This window comes from Natator depressus, chromosome 7, assembly GCF_965152275.1.
Source record: "Natator depressus isolate rNatDep1 chromosome 7, rNatDep2.hap1, whole genome shotgun sequence".
Taxonomy (NCBI): Eukaryota; Metazoa; Chordata; order Testudines; family Cheloniidae; genus Natator; species Natator depressus.
In genome coordinates this window covers 61,364,237-61,384,979 of record NC_134240.1, presented here as the reverse complement: position 1 = coordinate 61,384,979, position 20,743 = coordinate 61,364,237, and the positions used below count along the sequence as shown (strand labels likewise).

Below are 20,743 nucleotides of genomic sequence, written 5' to 3'. Positions count from 1 at the left end.
CATGCTCCAAACCTGTGGTGTCCTGGGTTTGGCAGGGGCTGCAGCCAGCGCCATGCTTTCGCAAGGGGCTGCAGTTGAAGCCGTCTGACCCTCCCCGGCTGCTGCAGTGGGGGCCATGCACCCCCCTCATGGCTTCCCAGGGCTGTGCATGCCCCACCCTGGCTGTGGCCAGGACTTGGTGGGCGCTGCAGCCCTTTCCTGCAGCTAGCTCTGGAGTGGGGGCTGTGCCCCCACCATAGCGGGGGGCTTGGCCTGTCAGTCCCACACCCATGGGACTCCATTCCTCCCTCCTACCTAGCCCTGCCCCCTGGTTATTTTTAGTAAAGTCACGGACAGGTCATGGGCTCTGTGAATTTTTGTTTATTGCTTGTGACCTGTCCGTGACTTTTATTAAAAATAACAGTGACAAAATCTTAGCCTTAGTGATGATGTGTGAAAAGGAAAGTTCCCAGTTTGATTCTCAGTTGTTAGGTTAAATATGCAGGGCTGACAGTTAGAAAAAGATACCATTAATTTAACCTGAGCAAATTTGATATGGAATCATTCAGAGACAACTAACATGGGAGGTCCCACAGAGCCTTTTTTCAGGGTAAAAGTATTCTATTCTATATAGGTGCTTATACTGCACTCCTCACCGCAGTATCTGAACGCCTTCCAGCAGTGCATTAAGTAACATGACTAATATCTGTCACGTCATTTGTTCTCTCATCCTCTCTGCAAGCAGAGAACTACAGTTTAACCTCCCTGTGCTTCAGTCTCTACTTTGGTAAAATGGGGCTAATAATACCTTTCTACCTCACAAGGTTGTTTTGATGCCCAATTCATGACTGTAAACCTTTGAATACTTTGGAAGTTGCTAGAAAAATTCAAAAAATGATTAGGTATTATGCATTCTTTGAAACATAATTATTAGTCGAAGACGATATCAGTGTCCAGAAACTTAAGGTTTAATAACATATCAGTTTGTGCTTCCTAGAAATATTCTTAAGCAGCCTCTCTCACAGAGCATCCTGGTGAGCGCCAATCACACACACATACTGCCAGCCTTGTCATTCATTAACACATAATTGCGGACTTCCATCATTAACTTGTGCTTGATGTTTTCCTAAACAACAGTATTTTAGAACAATTGAAAGACAAAGTAATTCAAATAAAATTAGAATAGGACCTCTGGAGCATGGATGGTGTTTTATGTCTCTTTACCGACTATTCATTGTATGCTCAAAGTTTTCTGTTTTTCAGATCAGAATAACAGTTCACTCGATCTTTATTTTGCTTTGCTATACACAAAGTACTGGAAACTTGTCACTGAATTTGTGAATAGGAAAAACAATCCTCTGGAAAAACAGGTACACTGTAATATAATCTTAAACAGAACACTTTGAACATTCAACATTTCCTAAAACCAACAAATCTCCCAATTGTGTGCAACCCAAATATAGTAAGACTGAATAGCATACTGGTTAATTGGGATTTTCCTGCTTTCCCGAAGGCCGAGCATGAAATCCACCATAACTGAAGAGAAAACCTTTGGTTCGCTATTTGAGTTCAGCACACCAAATCCATAGTAACCTATGGAACGATGGGCTAAAAACATACCCAGCACAAAATGGCAAAAATATCAACAGTGATAAATGCCTCTGTGTTTTATAGATAAGCTTACAAGCAACATGCTGGGCAACGTTTATAGTATTATCTGTCAAAGAAAACCTACTGACCTCTAGTAAAGGCTTGGCTAAACTTGCAAGTTAGAGTGCATTAAAGGAGCCCCGGGTGCACCCGCTCACTACCCGTCCACACTAGCAAGGCATGTAGAGCGCTCCGACTAGGTGGCTAGAGCGCTCCTGGTACTCCACTTCGGTGAGTGGAATAATGTTTGGTGCGCCCCCGCTGGAGCGCCGAGGCGCCAGTGTGGACACCCTGGTATGTTAATGTGCTCTGATCAGCCTCCAGAAGTGTCCCACAATGCCTGTTCTAGCCACTCTGGTCATCACTTTGAACTCTATTGCCTTGCCCTCAGGTGACCAACCGTCAGACCTGCTCTTTAAATTCTTTGGGAATTTTGAAAATCCCCTTCCTGTTTGCTCAGCCAGGTGTGGAGTGCTCTCAGCGAATCTTTCCCGGTGACCACGCCTCCACACGCCAGGCGATCCCCAGTATGGAGCAATGGCGAGGTGCTGGACCTCATCAGTGTTTGAGGGGAGGAAGCTGTCCAATCCCAGCTGCGCTCCTGCCGTAGGAATTACAATACCTTTGGGCAGATATCAAGGGACATGATGGAAAGGGGCCATGACCAGGATGCTCTGCAGTGCAGGATTAAAGTGAAGGAGCTGCGGAATGCGTACCGCAAAGCCCGCAAGGCAAACTGCCACTCTGGTGCTGCCCCTGCGACCTGCCATTTCTATAAAGAGCTGGATGCGATACTTGGGGGCGACCCCACCTCAATTCCGAGGACCAACATGGACCAACTTCAGAGCCCAGTGCAATGAGGAGGAGGAAGAGCAAAGTGGGAGCGAGGGTGCTGAGGCGGAGGAAGACACCCCGGAATCCCTAGATGCATGCAGCCAGGAGCTGTTCTCAAGCCAGGAGGAAGGTACACAGTAGCGGTGGCCGGTGCTTGGGGAAGGACAAACACCAGAGGAGGTTCCCGGTAAGCGGCTTTTATTTTGGGAAGTAAGCAGAGGTGAAAGTAAGCCAGTACGCCCCAGTACGGCGTACCGGCAAGAGCCAGTGCACCGTATTGGGGCAGCCCGGCTTCCCCAGGGGGCAATTTAAAGGGCCTGGGGCTCCCAGCAGTGGCTGGGGCCTCAGGCCCTTTAAATTGCCTCCAGAGCCCCGCTGCTGGAGCCCTGGGGTAGCAGCTGCAGGGCTCGGGCAGCTATTTAAATGGCCTGGGGCTCCCCTGCTTCTACTGCCCGGGACCTTTAAATAGCCACTGGAGCCCCGCCGCTGCTACTCCAGGGCTCCGGTGGCTATTTAAAGGACCAGAGCAGTAGAAGCAGGGGAGCCACAGGCCCTTTAAATAGCCCCCAGACCCCTGGGGTAGCGCGGGCTCCAGGGACTATTTAAAGGGCCGGGGCTCCAGCTGCCTCTGCCACCCTGGTCCTTTAAATAACCGCTGGAGCCCCGCCGCTTCCCCAGGGCTCCAGTGGCTATTTAAAGTGCCAGGGCAGTAGAAGAGGGGAGCCCCGGGCCCTTTAAATAGCCCCCGGAGCCCTGGGCTGCTGCTGCTACCCTGGTGGGGGGGCACTTAACTTACAGGGTGGGCTGGGGCTGGCTCTGACCCCCTCAACCCCGCCCCTTCCGCCCTAGGCCCTGCCCCTTTCGGAGGCCAGAGCTGGCCCCAGAGTACTGGTAAGTCACTCGACTTACTTTCACCCCTGGAAGTAAGTTATTCGGTGCGGGCTCTTGGGGCGAAGAGGGTTAGTGCTGCATGCATGCCTAGATGTGGAATGGGGGTTGATGTGCTCTCTGACATTGTGGTAATCGGCCTCAGTGATCTCTTCAAAGGTCTTATCCAAAACTTGGGCAATATGCTTGTGCAGGTTTCTCGGGAGAGCCACTGTGGTCCTTGTCCCAGTAAGGCTAACTTGTCCACACCGCTGTGCCGTGCGGGGCGTGGGGGACCATTGCTGCACAGAGGCAAGCTGTATATGGGCCAGGGTGGAAGCCGCATCGCAGTAGAAGACCCTCCCTTGCTTCCCAGGTCACCCTCAGCAGTGAGATATCTTCCAGGACGAACTCCTGTGGAAAATGTGGGGACAGTGTTCAGTATAGGGGCCCCCTGCTGCTGTTGGCTCTCCCCAAGGCACAGAAACCCAGAGGACAGTACAGCCGTGAAACAATCAGTCAGGCTTGACCCTGTGCTTACTCACCATTTTGGGGCTCCCGTGGTGCACTCGCTTTGGGATGGGCAAATTACGCTATTGTGTAGACTGTGCTTGCCCTTAAGTACGGGGGAATCATTCCTCTGTCTGTTGTGAACAATTCTGCCTCTGTTAAGTGTTGCATTTTGCCTTTACAGATGCAACCCTGAGATCCCAGCCGTCCGTGTTATCACCGGTCAAAAGACTCCAAAGAATCAGAAAGAGGCCACGTAGAAGCAAGGAAGACATGTTGCATGAAGTAATGCAGCATTCAAGTAATAAAAATAAAAAAGTGCAGGAGTGGTGGGACAGTGAAAGGAGGATCCGCCAGCAGAATGAGGAGCACCGGCACAAAAGCGTGGTGCTCTTGTAGCCAAGCACGGATCGGCTGATAAGCATACTGGAGCGCCAAGCGGACTCTATCCAGGCACTTGTAGCCATGCAGGCGGAACACTACTGCACCCCCTCTCCTCCCCCGGCAGCTCTTGTCCCCAAACTCTTTCCCTTGTGCCCCCATGTTACCTCCAACCCACTTTCCCCAACATCTGGGTTCTTACTACCACGAGCTGCCTCCAACTCCTGTAGCTTCACCACCCAGCCCTGAAAACTATGACCCTTACCCTCTGCACTCAACCCCTATCACCATGCAGTATAGCCATCCTGAAGTGTAGCACTCATTGCACAGCACTCCAGACAGGAAGGCTGAGTATGATAACAGGACATATGCAAATCTGTGATTGTACTGTCCCCACCCCACCCCTTTGCCCTTTCTGTTTCCCAAGCAGTTGTGTTTCTTTTTAATACATGAATTTTCTTTTCAATAAATGGATTTTTTGGCTTTGAAAACATTCTTTATTATTGCATAAAGTAAACGATACCTTAGCCCAGGAAAGAAACAGGCACTGCAAGTCAGCGTAGCACACACAGATTCCTACTAACATTGGAACCACTGCACTTGACTCCCGTGCAGGGCACCAGACATTACTGGTGGCTTTCAGCCTCAAATTGCTCCCTCAAGGCATCCCTAATCCTTGCAGCCCTGCACTGGGCCCCTCTAATAGCCCTGCTCTCTGGCTGTTCAAATTCAGCCTCCAGATGTTGAACCTCCGAGTTCCATGCCTGAGTGAATCGTTCACCCTTCCCTTCAAAAATGTTATGGAGGGTACAGCACGCAGATATAACTGAGGGGATGCTGTCATCGGCCAGGTCCAGCATCCCATACAGAGAGCGCCAGCGGCCCTTTAAACCAGAAGTGGGCAAGCTACGGCTCGCGGGCCACATCCAGCCTGCGGGACACTCCTGCCCAGCCCCTGAGCTCCTAGCCTGGGAGGCTCGCCCCTGGCCCCTTCCCCGCTGTCCCCCCTCCCCCGCAGCCTCAGCGCGCCGCACTGCTGGCGCAATGCTCTGGGCGGCCGGGCAGCGCAGTTGCAGAGCCACGGCCTGACCCAGTGCTGCAGGCAGTGCAGCTGTAGCACCGCCAGCCACTGGTGCTCCAGGAGTGCAGTAAGGGGGAAGGGGGGGTGTTGGATAGAGGGCAGGGGAATTAGGGGGGGTGACCAGGGGGTGGGGGTATGGATAGGGGTCGGGGTGGTCAGAGGGCGGGGAACAGGGGGGTTGGATGGAGCAGGGATCCTAGGGGGGCAGTCAGGAAGGAGAGGGGGGTTCGATGGGGTGGTGGAGGGCAGTCAGGGGCAGGGGTTCCGGGGGTGGTCAGGGGACAGGGAAAAGGGGTGGTTGGATGGGGCAGGGGTCCCAGGGGGCAAGTCAGAAATGAGAGGGGGGGTTGGATGGGGCAGTAGGGGGCAGTCAGGGGTGCGGGGGTCCGGGGGTGGTCAGGGAACAGGGAGCAGGGGGTGGTGGATGGGGTAGGAGTGGGGGGGGTGTCAGGGGATAAGGGGGTTGGATGGGGCAGGAGTCCCAGGGAAGCCATTGGGGGTGAGAAGTGGGGCAGGGTCAGATAGGAGGCAGGGGCCGGGCCATACCTGGCTGTTTGGGGAGACACAGCCTACCCTAACCGGTCCTCCATACAATTTTGGAAACCCGATGTCGCCCTCAGGCCAAAAAGTTTGCCTGCCCCTGCTTTAAACAGCCAAAAGCACACTCCACAGTCATTCTTCAGCCTGTTGTTGAACCACTCCTTGCTGCTGTCAAGGCTCCCTGTGTAGGGTTTCACTAGCCACGGCACTAAGGGTAAGCGGGGTCTCCAAGGATAACAATGGGCATTCGACTTCCCCTACGGTGATCTTCTGGTCTGGGAAAAGTGTCCCAGCTTGCAGATCCCTGAATAGGTCAGTGTTCTGAAAGATGCATGCGTCATGCGCCTTTCCGGGCTAGCCTGCATTAATGTCAATGAAATGCCCACGGTGATCCACAACCACCTGGAGAACCATAGAGAAATGCCCCCTCCGATTAACATCCTTGGAGGCTAGATGGGCTGGTGCCAGAATTGGAATATGCGTGCCATCTATCGCCCCTCCACATTTAGGGAAACCCATTCATGCAAAGCCAGCCACAATGTCATGCACGTTACCCGGTGTCACAGTTCTTCTGAGCAGGATGCAATTAATGGCCCTGCAAACTTGCATCAACACGATACCAATGGTAGACTTTCCCACTCCAAACTGGTTAGCGACTGATCGGTAGCTGTCTGGAGTTGCCAGCTTCCAGATTGCAATAGCCACCCGCTTCTCCACCGTCAGGACAGCTCTCAATCTCGTGTCCTTGCGCCGCAGGGTGGGGGCAAGCTCATCACATAGTCCAGTGAAAGTGGCTTTTCTCATTCAAAAGTTCTGCACCACTGCTCCTCATCCCAGACTTGCACGACGATGTGATCCCACCACTCAGTGCTTGTTTCCCGAGCCCAGAAGCAGCGTTCCACGGTGGTCAGCATGTCTGTGAATCCCACAAGCAAATTCGTGTCATATGCGTTACTTGAGTCGATATCATTGTTGGAGCCCTCACTGTCACTTTGGATCAAAAGGAATAACTCGACTGCCAAATGTGACATGCTGGCAAGACTCGTCAGCACACTCCTCAGCAGTTCGGGCTCCATTCCCGCAGACCGAAAGGGAAGTCAGAGCGCGCAGTACAAAAAATGTTGAAAGACTGTGCCAAATTCAGACAGAAGCAGAGGGATTGCTGGGATGCGAACCGATGCATCACAGGGTGTTGGGACAGGACCCAGAATGCCCTGCACCCCCTTCCCACAAGCCACAGCGCCAGAATGGGAAGAGGTGCTCTGTGGGATAGCTGCCCATAATGCACCATTCCCAGTGCCGCTGCAAGTGCCGCAAATGTGACCACACCAGTGCGATTGCAACCGTCAGTGTGGATAGACTGCTGCGCTCTCCCTACTGCGCTCTCCGAAGGCGGGTTTAACTCAAAGCGCTCTACATCTGCAAGTGTAGCCATGCCCCAAGAGCTCATTGCATGCTTGAACACCAACAACTCCTCTTGATTCCCAATTAAAGCTTATTGTATCATAACATTGTGATTAAGTAACAACCGTTCCTTCAATTCCTTATCTTGCAAAATTTCTATAAGATTTCTAAGACATTAAATTAAAATAAAAAAAAAAACCTTCTGAAAATATTAAAGGCTGCAACACATCCTTCTAAAATGGAGGGAGTTCCATGATTCATAAGTTAATACTATCCATATTTGTGATTGACTTCAAATAGGATCAAGATCTGGCCCAAACCAAACGTATATTTAGACTTATGAATTATAAACACATTTATGCATTAAAACTAAATATTTTAGATTCAGTTCCTTATTTTCTTACCTATATTAACTCAGTGAGACTACTAGCATGTATAAAAGTTACTTACATGGATAAATGGTTCAGGATTGGGGCCTACATGTAAAACCTAGTCTTACTGCAACATTAAAGATTTGGAAAGCACTCAAATCAGGAAATGCTGAAAGGTTTAACTGCCAAAATGTTAACATGGCCACATAGCATATTCGGCTTATTTTATGATATAGATTAACTAACAAGTACTAATATAAAGGGTCACATTTAACAAGGAAAACAGGAATAGAAATTATTACATATTTACAATGTGACAGAGTTAACAAATGGAATTTCCTGACTTTGGAGCACTTGGTATCTTAATCTTAATGTTGCATAAATACCAGCTTTTCCATTTAATTTACATAAGCTTTTTAAGAGGAAAAAGCTCTGCTAAATTGCTTTAAAGATGCCTTAGCGCACCTATCAAAATTTAAATACTCCTTGATGTTTCTACCGCATTTGGGAACACATTCGTTACTGATGCATCCAGCCCAAAATGAAGTGGCCTTAACTGAAGCATCATTAACACAACAGGGCTTACCTAAGGTGGTCTAAATGCTTGAATCTTTAAAAACACATCCAACCTTAACTGCCGTGTTCCTAATAAAGGAGCCCATAAGCAACATGCCCTTAACAGAGGTGGTCTTAAAAACACTGGGAAAAATGAATGGAAAATTCTAATATTCATGCCTGAATACGCCAAATTTCATCATTCATAACTTTAAAAATACTGAAGTGACTTTCTTCAAACTGGGATTGTTTTTCTTTCCTCTATTAAAACCATAAAACAAGATAAGTTTAAAGTTTGTAGCTTCAGCTGTTTTTTAATTATGCAAATATTTCAAGAGAAAAGTGTGTTTTCCACTGCTAAACTGATTATGCTCAGATTTTCCAAAAGATTTTCCCTTGGGCCGAGCCCAGACATAAAATGTATCTGACCAAAAGCAATTTGTTTAAAAGTGTCATGAGCAGCCCTGAAAAGGAGATACATTTCACAGCATTTGATACTGACAAATGTTACAGTGCACATATAACTATGACATATATCCATACCCATAAGAAATTAATGTACATACACAAATCACATCACCCTCCAATGAACTATTCATGAAAATGTGATACAGTAGTTGTTTAAATAGGGCACAGGAACAATACATAATGTCAAAATACTGCTGCTAGAAATCACCACTCTCTCTTGTTGCTCTGTACCTGCTTCATCTACTTTGATACATCTAATTTAACCCCGACAGCCCTTTTCTGCCTACTCATTTTCTCATAAACCTCTCCCAGACTCTATACCCATTCCAGTCCTTTCTTCTTAGTTCTCCGTGTTCCCTTCTATTTCTCTTGGCTCTCTACTTTTTCCCCATACTACCTCCCTACCATCAACAATCTTTTTCTTATAGACCATCCCGACCTTAAAACACTCTTTTGCCTAGCTTTCCATTCATGACCAACAACAACTCTGCCTGCTCATACTCTCTTGACTCATCCTTTAATTTGTTGTATTGCAACCATCCAATGTCAATTGTAAACTTCTTGAGGGATGGACCTTAAATTGTAAGATTCTCGAGGCAGGGACCTGTCTAAAGCTCTGGTCAGTGCGATCACACTTACCATATAGCAGTTTATAAGTAAGAGTAAGCCTGATAAATAATAATGATAAGCAACCATTTTAGGACAGGAAGTGAAGAATAACATATCCAATGGAACTGCAGGAGGAATTTCACGGTTTTATAGATGTTTCATAGAGTTTAAGGCTAGAAGTGACCATTAGATCATCTAGCCTGATTTCCTCTATATCACAGGCCATCGATTTTCACTCAGATGCCCCTTTAGTAAACCCAAAGACCTTAGTTTGACTAAAGCATTTCAATATTCAGGAGACTAACCTGTATACCGCCGGCAGAGAATGGGAGAAACCAAGGTGCCAGCAAAGCCCAAGGCCCCTGCACTGGCAGGGAATTGATTAGGTGAGTTATGCCCAGATGATCCCAACAGGTGAGCCATGCCCCATGCTGCAGAAGAAGGTGAAAATCCCCCAAGGTCCCAGTCAGTCTGATCTGGGGGCAAATTCTTTCCTGACCCCACATCTGTCAGTAACTGTGAACTTAAGCATATGAGCAAAACACACCAGCCGGACACCTAGAAAGAAGATTCTCAGTAGTACCTCAGAGTACCAGTCAATCCTGTCTAGTGTCCCATCTCCAGCTACAGCCATTCTCTGATGCTTTAGAGGAAGGCAAACAAACAAACAAAAATATTACACAGAATACATATAGCCAATTGTGCATCAGCAGGAAAAAAATTCCATTTAGGCAAGTATCCATTGTGACAAAGTTCCTCCTCTACCTTGGTGGGTCTTGCGCTTATTGGTGGATTTGCTCGCCTTGGAGCTTCACGGCAGCCCTTAGTTTGGCCGTTTTCGTGAACCCACAGTCCAGGTCAACTCCTGTGTCTGACCAGGAGTTGGGAGGTTTGGGGGGAACTCAGGCCTGCCCTCTACTCTGGGTTCCAGCCCAGGGCCCTGTGGAATGCAGCTGTCTAGAGTGCCTCCTGGAACAGCTGTGCAACAGCTACAACTCCCTGGGCTACTTCCCCATGGCTTCCTCCCAATACATTATTTATCCTCATCATAGGACCTTCCTCCTGGTGTCTGATAATGCTTGTACTCCTCAGTCCTCCAACTGTCCGCGTTCTCACTCTCAGCTCCTAGTGCCTCTTGCTCCCAGCTCCTCACACGTGCACCACAAACTGAAGTGAGCTCCTTTTTAAAACCCAGGTGCCCTGATTAGCCTGCCTTAATTGATTCTAGCAGCTTCTTGATTGGCTGCAGGTGTTCTAATCAGCCTGTCTGTCTTAATTGTCTCCAGAAGGTTCCTGATTGTTCTGGAACCTTCCCTTTTACCTTACCCAGGGGAAAGGGACCTACTTAACCTGGGGCTAATATATCTGCCTTCTATTACTCTCCTGTAGCCATCTGGCCTGACCCTGTCACACCATGTAATTCCCCAAGCTGGATGTGCTACAGTATCTTTAATAAGCTCAAAGAGCTTTTTTTTTTACTATTCAACTAAAAGAGGTAGTACCAAGACCTTCAGCTGATGTATAGAGGCCTAGCTCCATTGACTTCAATGAAGCGAGGTCATTTTATATTAGCTGTCCCACAATGTACAAATATGTGCAGAAGCAAATCAGATATTTAAAAAATAATAATCCCAGACCTAGACCTATGACCAGCTGGGAGGATTTACAAAAGTGCCTGGTTCTGCTAGGTAAAACACTAAGGCTCTCCTGATGTCAAAGGTATGGAATCGCTCTTCTTCCCTGCTCATATGTGGCTTTGGATAAAATACTGGCAAATAAGTTGTCTGGTTGATGTGGAAAGAAAAAAACACCTTTAGGACGAACTTTGGATGAGGACATAGGTAAACTGTGTCCTTAAAAGGGATCGTGTACGGAGGCCACAACATTAATGCCTGCAGCTCCCCATCTCTTCTGGCAGAGGCAATAGCCACCAAAAATTTCACCTTCATTGACAGATGCAGCAGACAGCAGGTAGCCAACGGTTCAATCTGGGAACCCATAAGTCTTGACAATACTGAGTGTAGATCCCATGGGGAAACAGTCTTGCACCAGTGGGTATAATTTAACAAAGCCTTTAAAAAACCTTATGGATTGGACAAAATAGAGCGACTGTCCATTTTAGGGTAGAATGCTGAAGTAGCTGCCAGATGTACCTTGACTGAATGAACTGCTAAACCTTGATGTTTCAGGTATGATAAGTAGTCCAGAATATGTTTAACTGAAGAACTGGTCAGTGACACTGTCCTGGTAAGACCATATGGAAAAAATGTTTCCATTTAGATAAGTAAGTAGCTCTTGTAGAAGGCTTTTTACTATTTAGCAGGATCTCTTGACCAACTTTTGATCAGGTCTACTCTCTAGTGTCTAGCCACGGAGCATCCATGCAGTTAAGTGAAGGGATTGTAGGCTTGGGTGGATTATGCGACCATGATCCTGAGAGATTAGGTTCAAGTCTACTGGAAGTGAAATTGGAAGTTTCACTGACAGTTCCAGGAAAGTGGAGAACCAGTGCTGATGGGCCCATGCTGGGGCTATAAGTCTGACTTTGGCACGGTGCTGTCTTATTTTTAGTAATACCCTGTGAATATGCTGATCTGGGAGAAAACATAGAGGAGCCTACTTGACCACATCAGTAAAATGGCATCTACTATAGAACCTTGGCTGTGACTCCCTAGGGAGCAGAATTGCTGACACTTTTTGTTGGACTTTGTCCCAAAACAGGTCTACTTGGGGAAACCCCCACCATTGGAATATGTATCTAGCCACATCTGGGCGAAGAAACAACTCATAAATGATCTGCTCAGTTGGTCTGCTAGGTCATTCTGTAACCTGGCAAGTAAGATGCTTCTAGATCAGTGGTTCCCAAACTTGTTCCGCCACTTGTGCAGGGAAAGCCTGTGGCGGGCCGGGCCGGTTTGTTTACCTGCTGCGTCCACAGGTTCAGCCGATAGCGGCTCCCAGTGGCCGCAATTCGCTGCTCCAGGCCAATGGAAGCTTCTGGAAGTGGCGCGGGCCGAGGGACGTACTGGCAGCAGCTTCCTGCAGCTCCTATTGGCCTGGAGCAGCGAACCGCAGCCACTGGGAGCCACGACTGGCCGCACCTGCGGACGCAGCAGGTAAACAAACCGGCCTGGCCCGCCACGGGCTTTCCCTGCACAAGCGGTGGAACAAGTTTGGGAACCACTGTTCTAGCTCTATCGTGCTGGCATTGCAGAGCTCCCAGAGTACAGTCCTGCTTGTTGAGGTGAAACACTGCCACCATGTTGTCTGTGAGGACTAATAGGCTGCTTCCCCTCATCAGCGATAGAAATACTTGGCACACCAGTCTGACAGCTTTCAGTTCTCTGACACTGATGTGTAAAGCTAAGTCCTTTGAGGATCACAGACCCTGCAGCTGTAGAGAACCCAGGTGGGCTCTCTGACCACGGTGGGGCTGATCTAGTCAGGGCCGGGGACCGGTGCCAAGAGCCTGGCAATGGGCAGAGTGATGCCATCATTGCTGGTTTGGCCCTGGGTGGGACCGAGGCCTCCCTGTCCAAGAAGCAGCCAACTGAGTATCGGTGTTTGAGTCGCTGGTGGACAGGGCAGTGGTGCTGAGGGATCAGACTCCTGTAAGGAAAGACACAGGCACCAAGAGACAGATTTCTTGCTGCTGCAAACTCCTCTGGAGTAGTCGGCCCTGAGATGGTCTCTTGTCTTGGTGCTGAAGAAGTTGATGGTGCCACTTACAGCATTGGTCTCGACCGTGCTCGTTGTGGCACTGGAGCTGACTGAGCCAATTTAGGCACTGATTTGGAGTAATACCTAGGTTTCAGGTGCACTCGCCGTGACTCCTTCTTGCTCCTCTTACCAGACTTAGAGACTGAAGAGCTTGCCCTAGTCGGGCTTCTCTGGAAGTTTTGTATTTCTTCCTCAGTACAGGCAAGGGATAATGGTGCCAGGATTATGCTAAAGCTGGAGGTGCGCTTCTCACTGAAGTTGCACCTCTTGGCACTGAGTCAGACAGGGATGACTCCAGTGGTAGCCTAAGTGCTGCCTCCATCAGCAGGAATTTCAGCCTCGCCTCCCTATCCTTCTTCACTCTAGGCTTGAACTCCCTGCAAATCTGGCACTGGTCCTTTGTGTGAGCTTCCCCCAAGCACTTCAGGCAGCTATTGTGCAGGTCGCTCACTGGCACAGGCCTCAAGCAAGAAGTGCATGCGGGCAGTGGTCACTACTGAGTCCTTCCCCGGCATTAGGATATCTTGGGACTCGCTAAGTAACATTTCCAAGAGCGCCCTTCCCATATACATTGATTAGGTTGGGAGAGGTCTGATAGTTGCCCCCTGGAAAGAGACCTCTGCTAAATAGATAAGGTAGCATTTCTTTTCTTCACTCAAAAAGGCAACCTCCACAGCTGCAGAACTTTCTTTGGGCAACAACTAAAAGGCTCATTTTGATTGAATCAGGCATACTTCTGGATCAACACCTGCATTAGCAAACGGAGGCAACCTGGACCATTTTAACTGTCAGGATTCGCTGCACTAGCTCATATGATAGTATGTACAAAAAATTACTCAACTATATGTTAATGGATGCAATCTGATAGCTCAACTAAATCAAGAGCATTGCCTCCTCTGTTCTCAGGTGGGAGAACTTTCAAATAAACCAAATGCTGAAAAAAACATCAAACCATTCCCACAAATATTTATGACAAAAAACTCAAAACACATTGTACAATTACCTTCACAGAAATACCTAGTAAAGCCATTTGTATATCCCCAACTTTTTCTTTTATTTATGGACAGCAAATGGTGACTATGAACAACTTGGCTTTTCTAGAGGCCACAATTTTGTTTAATCAACTTTCTGCTTTCATTTTGGTCTGCTTTTCATGGTGTGATCACTACCAAAAGGTATCGCTGAATGTCTTGTTATTATGCGTGGAAGCTTGCAGTGATACCTATAGTTAAAGTTGCCTTGCACTTTCCAAAATAAGGGCTTGTCTAATGTGATGACATTTACTGGCAGTACTATGCTGGTATAATATAGTTCTGCTGGTAAATTTCCCCAAGTACACAATCCCTAAGTCCCTGTGTTCATTTGCTTATAACTTTGCCTAACTTGAACAATTTTGGCTGCCATTTTTCTTGGGCCAGATGTCTGCCTCAGTGTATTTTTTTCCTTTGAAAGTTTCAGCAAAAATGGTTCTGTTGTTTCTGAGAACGTTAGGGGTAAAAATGGTGTTTTGCCAGGGTTAATTCTTACATTCATCATGTTGAGAAGCTCCATGTTTTGGAGCAAATGTGAAATTTGGTGGACTTGTTTCCCCTCTCAACAGAGACACCTTTTGTTGTCCCCCATGAAAGTGCAACCATATTACGGCCAAGTGAGAAGCCAATGAAAATTGTCATTTGCACATGCTCAATAGAGTGTTGTTAGAGGCTGGCATCTCAATTCAGTCTGCTTCACCCTCACACAGTGCCCTGAGCATGCTGCAGGCCAGAGCTCAACAGAACTTTCCCTGCAATTGCTCCTGCCAGCCTGGCAGCTGGAGTCCATTGTGGCAAAGGAGACTAGAACTTATAGCAGGTGCCCCCCAAAGCTCCTGTGGATGGAGGTGGTTAATTTTTCCTAGGTTGGCATAAAGAGAATTCGAGGAGACTTCAAGTGATCTGTTCAATAACTGTTTCAGGACAGTTAATGGCAGCAAGGGAAGAAGGGATAGAAGTAGCAGAGTCTGTTGCATAGATGCTGAAGCCCTGAGATAGGGTGGGAGAAATTAAATTATTCATGTTTATATTGCTTTTAGACATCTCTCTTTGACCTAGTAACCAGGAAGTTCCTTTTGTCATGTTCAGCTGGTCATAACCGGACAAAAGGTTATTTAATTGCAGTCTAAAGTAGGAGCTCTCCACTAGCATGCTCAAACCCATGGCTGGCTAACTGCCTCCTTTTCCTTGCAAGTATTCTTTTAATCTCTGACCAAACTCTTCCTGAATATCTGATCTCTTCAGAAAGGCATTAGAATAAACTGCACCACAACTGGTCCCTGTGAACATGTATTAATTGTCTTTTATGCAGTAAAGAAGAGAGGCTTGATTTGTACACTCAGATATTGTTCAGTGCAGCAATCTTTCCAATGACCTTTTATAAACACTTTACAATGCAGGGTTTAAAACACAACAAGCCCTAATTAGTGTTGAAATAACTGTGTTAACACTGCCCTATGCCAGTCTGTGGTGTCACTATATGCTAAATCAAGGGACACATTTTCCTTCTATCCTTCATTAGTAGTTTAAAGCTAGGAGGTGGGAAAAGGCTGATCCATATTCAAGAAGAGAGGAGGGGGTGGGGAACAATAACAAATTGGTATCTCTTTTGAGAACTGCCCCACAGGCCAAGCATTTTTATGTTCTTAATCATTATTAAATGACTTAACATGACACACAGAGCCTGGCAAATGATTGCATCCTGACATGAGAACGAATTACAAATGAAATGAAAGATCAAGCTGTATTAGAGGACTGCCTCTGGGAAATGAAAATCTTTAATTCTCTTTTATTATTGACATTTATTTGGCTGCCATGAATAACAACATAGCAAAGAGATTCAGCTATGCTTGTGCACTGAATAGTTTATCCCAGGGCTCAAAACTGCCTTAACATTTATCATGTTTGCTTTTGTAGCTGACACCACTGCATACCTTCTCTATCCATCTTGCATTTATCATGCATACAAAGTGCATTCTCTAATTTAAGTTCGTTTTCATAGGGAACAAACAGCTAAGATTAGCAAGTGTCAGTTCTCAAATAAGCTCCCAGTTGGAAAAATATCAAAGAATGGATTAATGGATTTGTTAACAACTCCAGTTTAAAGAATAAAATAAATACACAGTGAAAATTAAATAAGAGCACAGGAGGGTTACATGTAAGATTTAGGTTTACCACCATTATTACTAACTCATGTATAAAAACATTTTTACTGCTATTTTTTCAGCCAACTGTACAAAGCTCAAGTGGAGCATCTCCATATGGACCATTCAAATATTGCAGTGATTTTTTGGAAGCAAAGCTGTCATGCTTGCAAGACAAGACAGACATATCCAACTCTGAACCCGTGTTGTTTGAAAGCCGTTTGTGGCTAACAAATTATGGGAAGAAAATCTAAAAAACAGAAATAATTTAGATTTCTCCTAAGAACAAATTGTAAGGTAGTGACATATTTACTTGGAGCCCAATCCTGAAGTCCTAGCCTCACAGGAGGCACTCCGCACCTAACAGAACCAGACCCTTAATTAATACCTTACCTTGTGCAGGAATTAATGACTAAAATGGCTTGCAACAGCACATGGCAGTAATTGTATTATTTAATCTAGCAATTATAGGTGGACAAATTAAAGCGCCTGCTCAAAGGCAGGCAGTCATGTTTGTAATGCTTAAATCTGTGTGTCACATATCATTATTTCAAACAGCAGAAGCCACTCATATCCCAGCTAGAACACCTTTTTTCCACTTATTCCTTTGAGAATGGAAGAGCAGACAGCTGAGAAAAGCTAGAAGTGAGACTTTCTGTTCAAATCAAAAAAGACTGGAAATTCACTTAGTGCTGGATTTCACTTCCTCATTTTCACAAATGCTTAAATGTACTCTACTGTTGCTGCAGCTGTTCCCAACAAGTATAGTGTGTTCTTGTTTGCAGCAAAGATGGCTTTGCAGATAAAATCTGAAGTAATAAAAAGCAGAGTAAAACCAATTGGAGAAATATTTTAGATCTATGTTATAAAAATAACTTAAGATATCCATAACTAAGTTGTTGAACTTTCCTGTGAAATATTAACTTCTGATGTTTAGGACATTTAAGGGGTTAAAAACATGAGAAACATTTATTAAGATAAAATCAGGGAAAGACAAGTACTTTGAATACAATTTCACAGTTATTATTTGTAAAACTAATACATGATTTACCGCATATGTATTCTGTATAACAATACAGCTTTAAAAAGATACCTGTAGCCATTATAGTGTCATCTTTCCCTTGGGTGAAGACTACAATTCGTTGCCTTTTAGGGTTCACCTTTGGCAGGGCTTGTGCCTTCCGGGCTATCTCTTTAATATCTTCAGTCTATTAATAGCAAGGGAGAAAAAATTCTTGTAACCAGCATAGCAGAGCAGTGAAAGATTAAGACTTTATTAGTAGATCAAAGATTTATCCTCTTATGACTAGATAATAAAATAGACTTTATTGTGTGTTGAGAAAGATTTTTAAGAGGAAGAATACTTCATTCTCTTAAAGGTTTATGTAGTACCAAGAGGCCATTGGCTATAATCTTGGAAGTGATACTGGAGCTATACCAATCACCACAATGCAGAGCCTAATGAAAGAATTACACAGCATTTCCTAATTAGCAATTTCTATTGATTTTCCGTGCTTTGGCTAAATTCTAACCTTATTCCCCATAAAATTAAAAATAAAATGAGAAAGAGAATAACTCAGAAAATCTCAGGGCTTGATTCTCTTCCCATATATAGAGGGTTTACGCTGCTGTAACAGCACTGATTCAATGGAATTACTGCTGATTTACAACAGTGTAATTCAAGGAGAATCAGGCCCTTGCTGTTTCTCTGAACACTTCTGAGGGACTACAAATTTCCACACCATATTGTATATATGTAGAAACATAGAAATTGCCAAATTGAATCAGACTAGTGGTCCATCCATTCCAGTATCCTATCTCTGATAGTGGCCAGTATAAGATGCTTCATTTAGATGCAAGACACCCAGTAACTGACACTTATGGAATGACCAGCCTTTAGGAATCCTTCCTAATCCCATCTGTTGGTGATTGTGCTATGGTCTGAAGCACAAGAGTTTCTATTCCTATTTTTAAAAATCTTACCTAATGTAAATGTTCTCATTATCCATATAAAGGTCTAATCATTTTTTTTAATGCTACAGTACTGAGCTTTTGGTCTCAAAGATATTCTACATCAATGAATTCCACAAGTTAGTGTGTTAAAAGTATTTCGTTTCTTCAGTTACAAAATATGCTGCCTTTCAATTCAATTTGAGAATGCCCCTTTGCATCTAATTTGTAAGAGCGTGAATAACAAAATGAACATGCTTTCTCTGTGCCATTTGCTATGTCCCTTCTTATTTATATCTAGGTGTGCAAGGATTAAATTTCTATCGATAAATGTCAATTTCACTATACACATACAAACCAATGAAAAGATATTGCCATTAATAATAATAGAAATTTACAGCTGGGCAAAGTAAGAAAAATGCTGCTTGAGAACTTATTAGAGTTTGATTTAAGGATATGTACTATACTATGCAGTATATTTATTATAAAATCATGAATGGTGTGGAGAAAGTGAATAAGGAAGTGTTATTTACTCCTTCACGTAACTCAAGAACCAGGGATCACCCAACAAATAAATAGGCAGCAGGTTTAAAACAAACAAAAGGAAGTACGTCTTCACACAATGCACAGTTAACCTGTGGAACTCATTGACAGAGGATGTTGTGAAGGCCAAAAGTATAACGGGCTTCAGAAAAGAATTAGATAAATTAATGGAGGATAGATCCATCAATGGGGATTAGCCAAGATGGTCAAAGATGCAATACCATGCTCTTGGTGTCCCTAGCCTCTGACTACCAGAAGCTGGGAGTGGACCACAGGGGATGGATCACTTCATGATTGCCTGTTCTGTTCATTTCCTCTGAATCACCTGGCACCAGCCACTGTCGGAAGCCAGGACACTGGGCTAGATGGACCACTGGTTTGACGTAATGGCCATTCTTATGTACTTTGTATATTTTGACATGTGATGTTGACAATTTGTGTTTTAACATTTATAAAGCTTTAAATTTTTGAATATCAACATATACTATTTGACAATCCCCAGAAATAATTTTCAGCAACTGTGAAAATTTTAATTGATAAAAATAAAACAATGCTTAAAATAATCAATATTAGCCATTAAAATAACAAAATAAAAATTGAATCCTGCCAAAACCTATTTATATCCTCTCTAAGCTAAACAGTCTCAGTCTTTCCTATCTGCCTTTATATGGAAGTGACTGGAACTGAACTCAGCAAGTCTGTGAGGGTGGACTGTTTGTTAATGTAATATCATTATAATATTTTCAGTATAATTTTCTGCCCCGTTCTTTATTCTAACTTTTATTTATTTATTTTAAACCACCACTATATATTGAGCAGAGGTTTTCATAGAGCTGTCCACATTGGCTCCTCAAGACTTTTACTTGAGTGGTTACAGTTAATTTAGAATCCAGCAATGTACGAGTATTTCAAATGATACCTTCCCATGTTCATTATCTTGTATGTCAAAAGTGAATTTAATTTCACTTAGCTTTGTTAGATCCCTCAAAGTTGTCCATATCCTCATAGACTTTGAGGCCAGAAGGGATCATCATGATCATGTAGTCTGACTTTGTGCACATCACAGGCCACAGCACCTCACCCACCCACTCCTGTAACAGACCCCTACCCTCTGGCTGAGTTACTGACATCCTCAAACCATGGTTTAAAGACCCCAAGTTACAGAGACTCCACCATTTACACTAATTTTATGCCAATCCGACCCAGGGAAAAATTCATTCCTGACCCCAAATATGGCAATCAGTTAGACCCTGAGCAGTTGGATAAGACCCAGTAGCCAAACACCTGGGAAAGAATTCTCGGTAGTAACTCAGAGCCCTTCCCATCTAGTGTCCCATCATAAGAGATTGGAAATATTTGCTGCTTGCAGTCACAGATCAGCTACATGACATTGTAGGCTGTCTCATCATACCACCCCCTCCATAAACTTATCAAGCTCAGTCTTGAAGCCAGTTAGGTATTTTGCCCTTACTGCTCCCCTTGGAAGGCTGTTCCAGAACTTTACTCTTCTGATGGTTAGAAACTAATTTCGACCCTAAACTTGTTGATGGCCAATTTATATCCATTTGCTCTTGTGTCCACAATGGTGCTTACCTTAAATAACTCCTCTCCCTCCCCGGTATTTATCCCTGATTTATTTATAGAGAGAAATCATCTCTCCTGTCAACCTTCTTGTTAGGCTAAACAAGACAAGTCTCCTCTCTAGTATTGGGTAGCCTAAATAATTTTAGGCCAGATTTTGCTACTCATACTGGGGGTGGGGGAGGAGGGAGAGCTGGAGAGATAGTTTCCATTCCGTTTTACCATTTATGTAAGTGTCTAAGACATGCCTACATGACCATGTAATTGTCTCAGTTTATGCAGGTTTTATCATGTGTCTTGTCCTGGCTTTCTAATTCAGAACTAACTTCCTAGATGATTGTAGTGGGCATAATTGAGACCAGGATTGTAACTAAAATTATTACTACATACTTGTCAACTGCATTATTTTGGTCAGGGCTACCCTGCGTTTTTGAAATTTAGTTCCAGATGTTTACAGTCCCTGACAATGTCACAGGAAGGTCACACAATTTTTCAAACTGGCCTCTCACTAGTAGGCTATGCCAT

At 45.0% G+C, this 20,743-nt stretch overlaps 1 protein-coding gene across 5 annotated transcripts in view; it reads right to left on the bottom strand.

Moving 5' to 3' along the window:
* The window catches only part of ADK (adenosine kinase), a 568,464-nt gene that overhangs the window by 60,542 nt on the left and 487,179 nt on the right, over positions 1-20,743 (bottom strand). For all 5 annotated transcript variants that reach the window (XM_074958637.1, XM_074958633.1, XM_074958635.1 and 2 more), the window contains one exon: positions 17,238-17,352. In XM_074958637.1, coding sequence (XP_074814738.1) covers positions 17,238-17,352 — 115 coding nt within the window. The remainder of the gene's footprint in view (positions 1-17,237; positions 17,353-20,743) is intronic.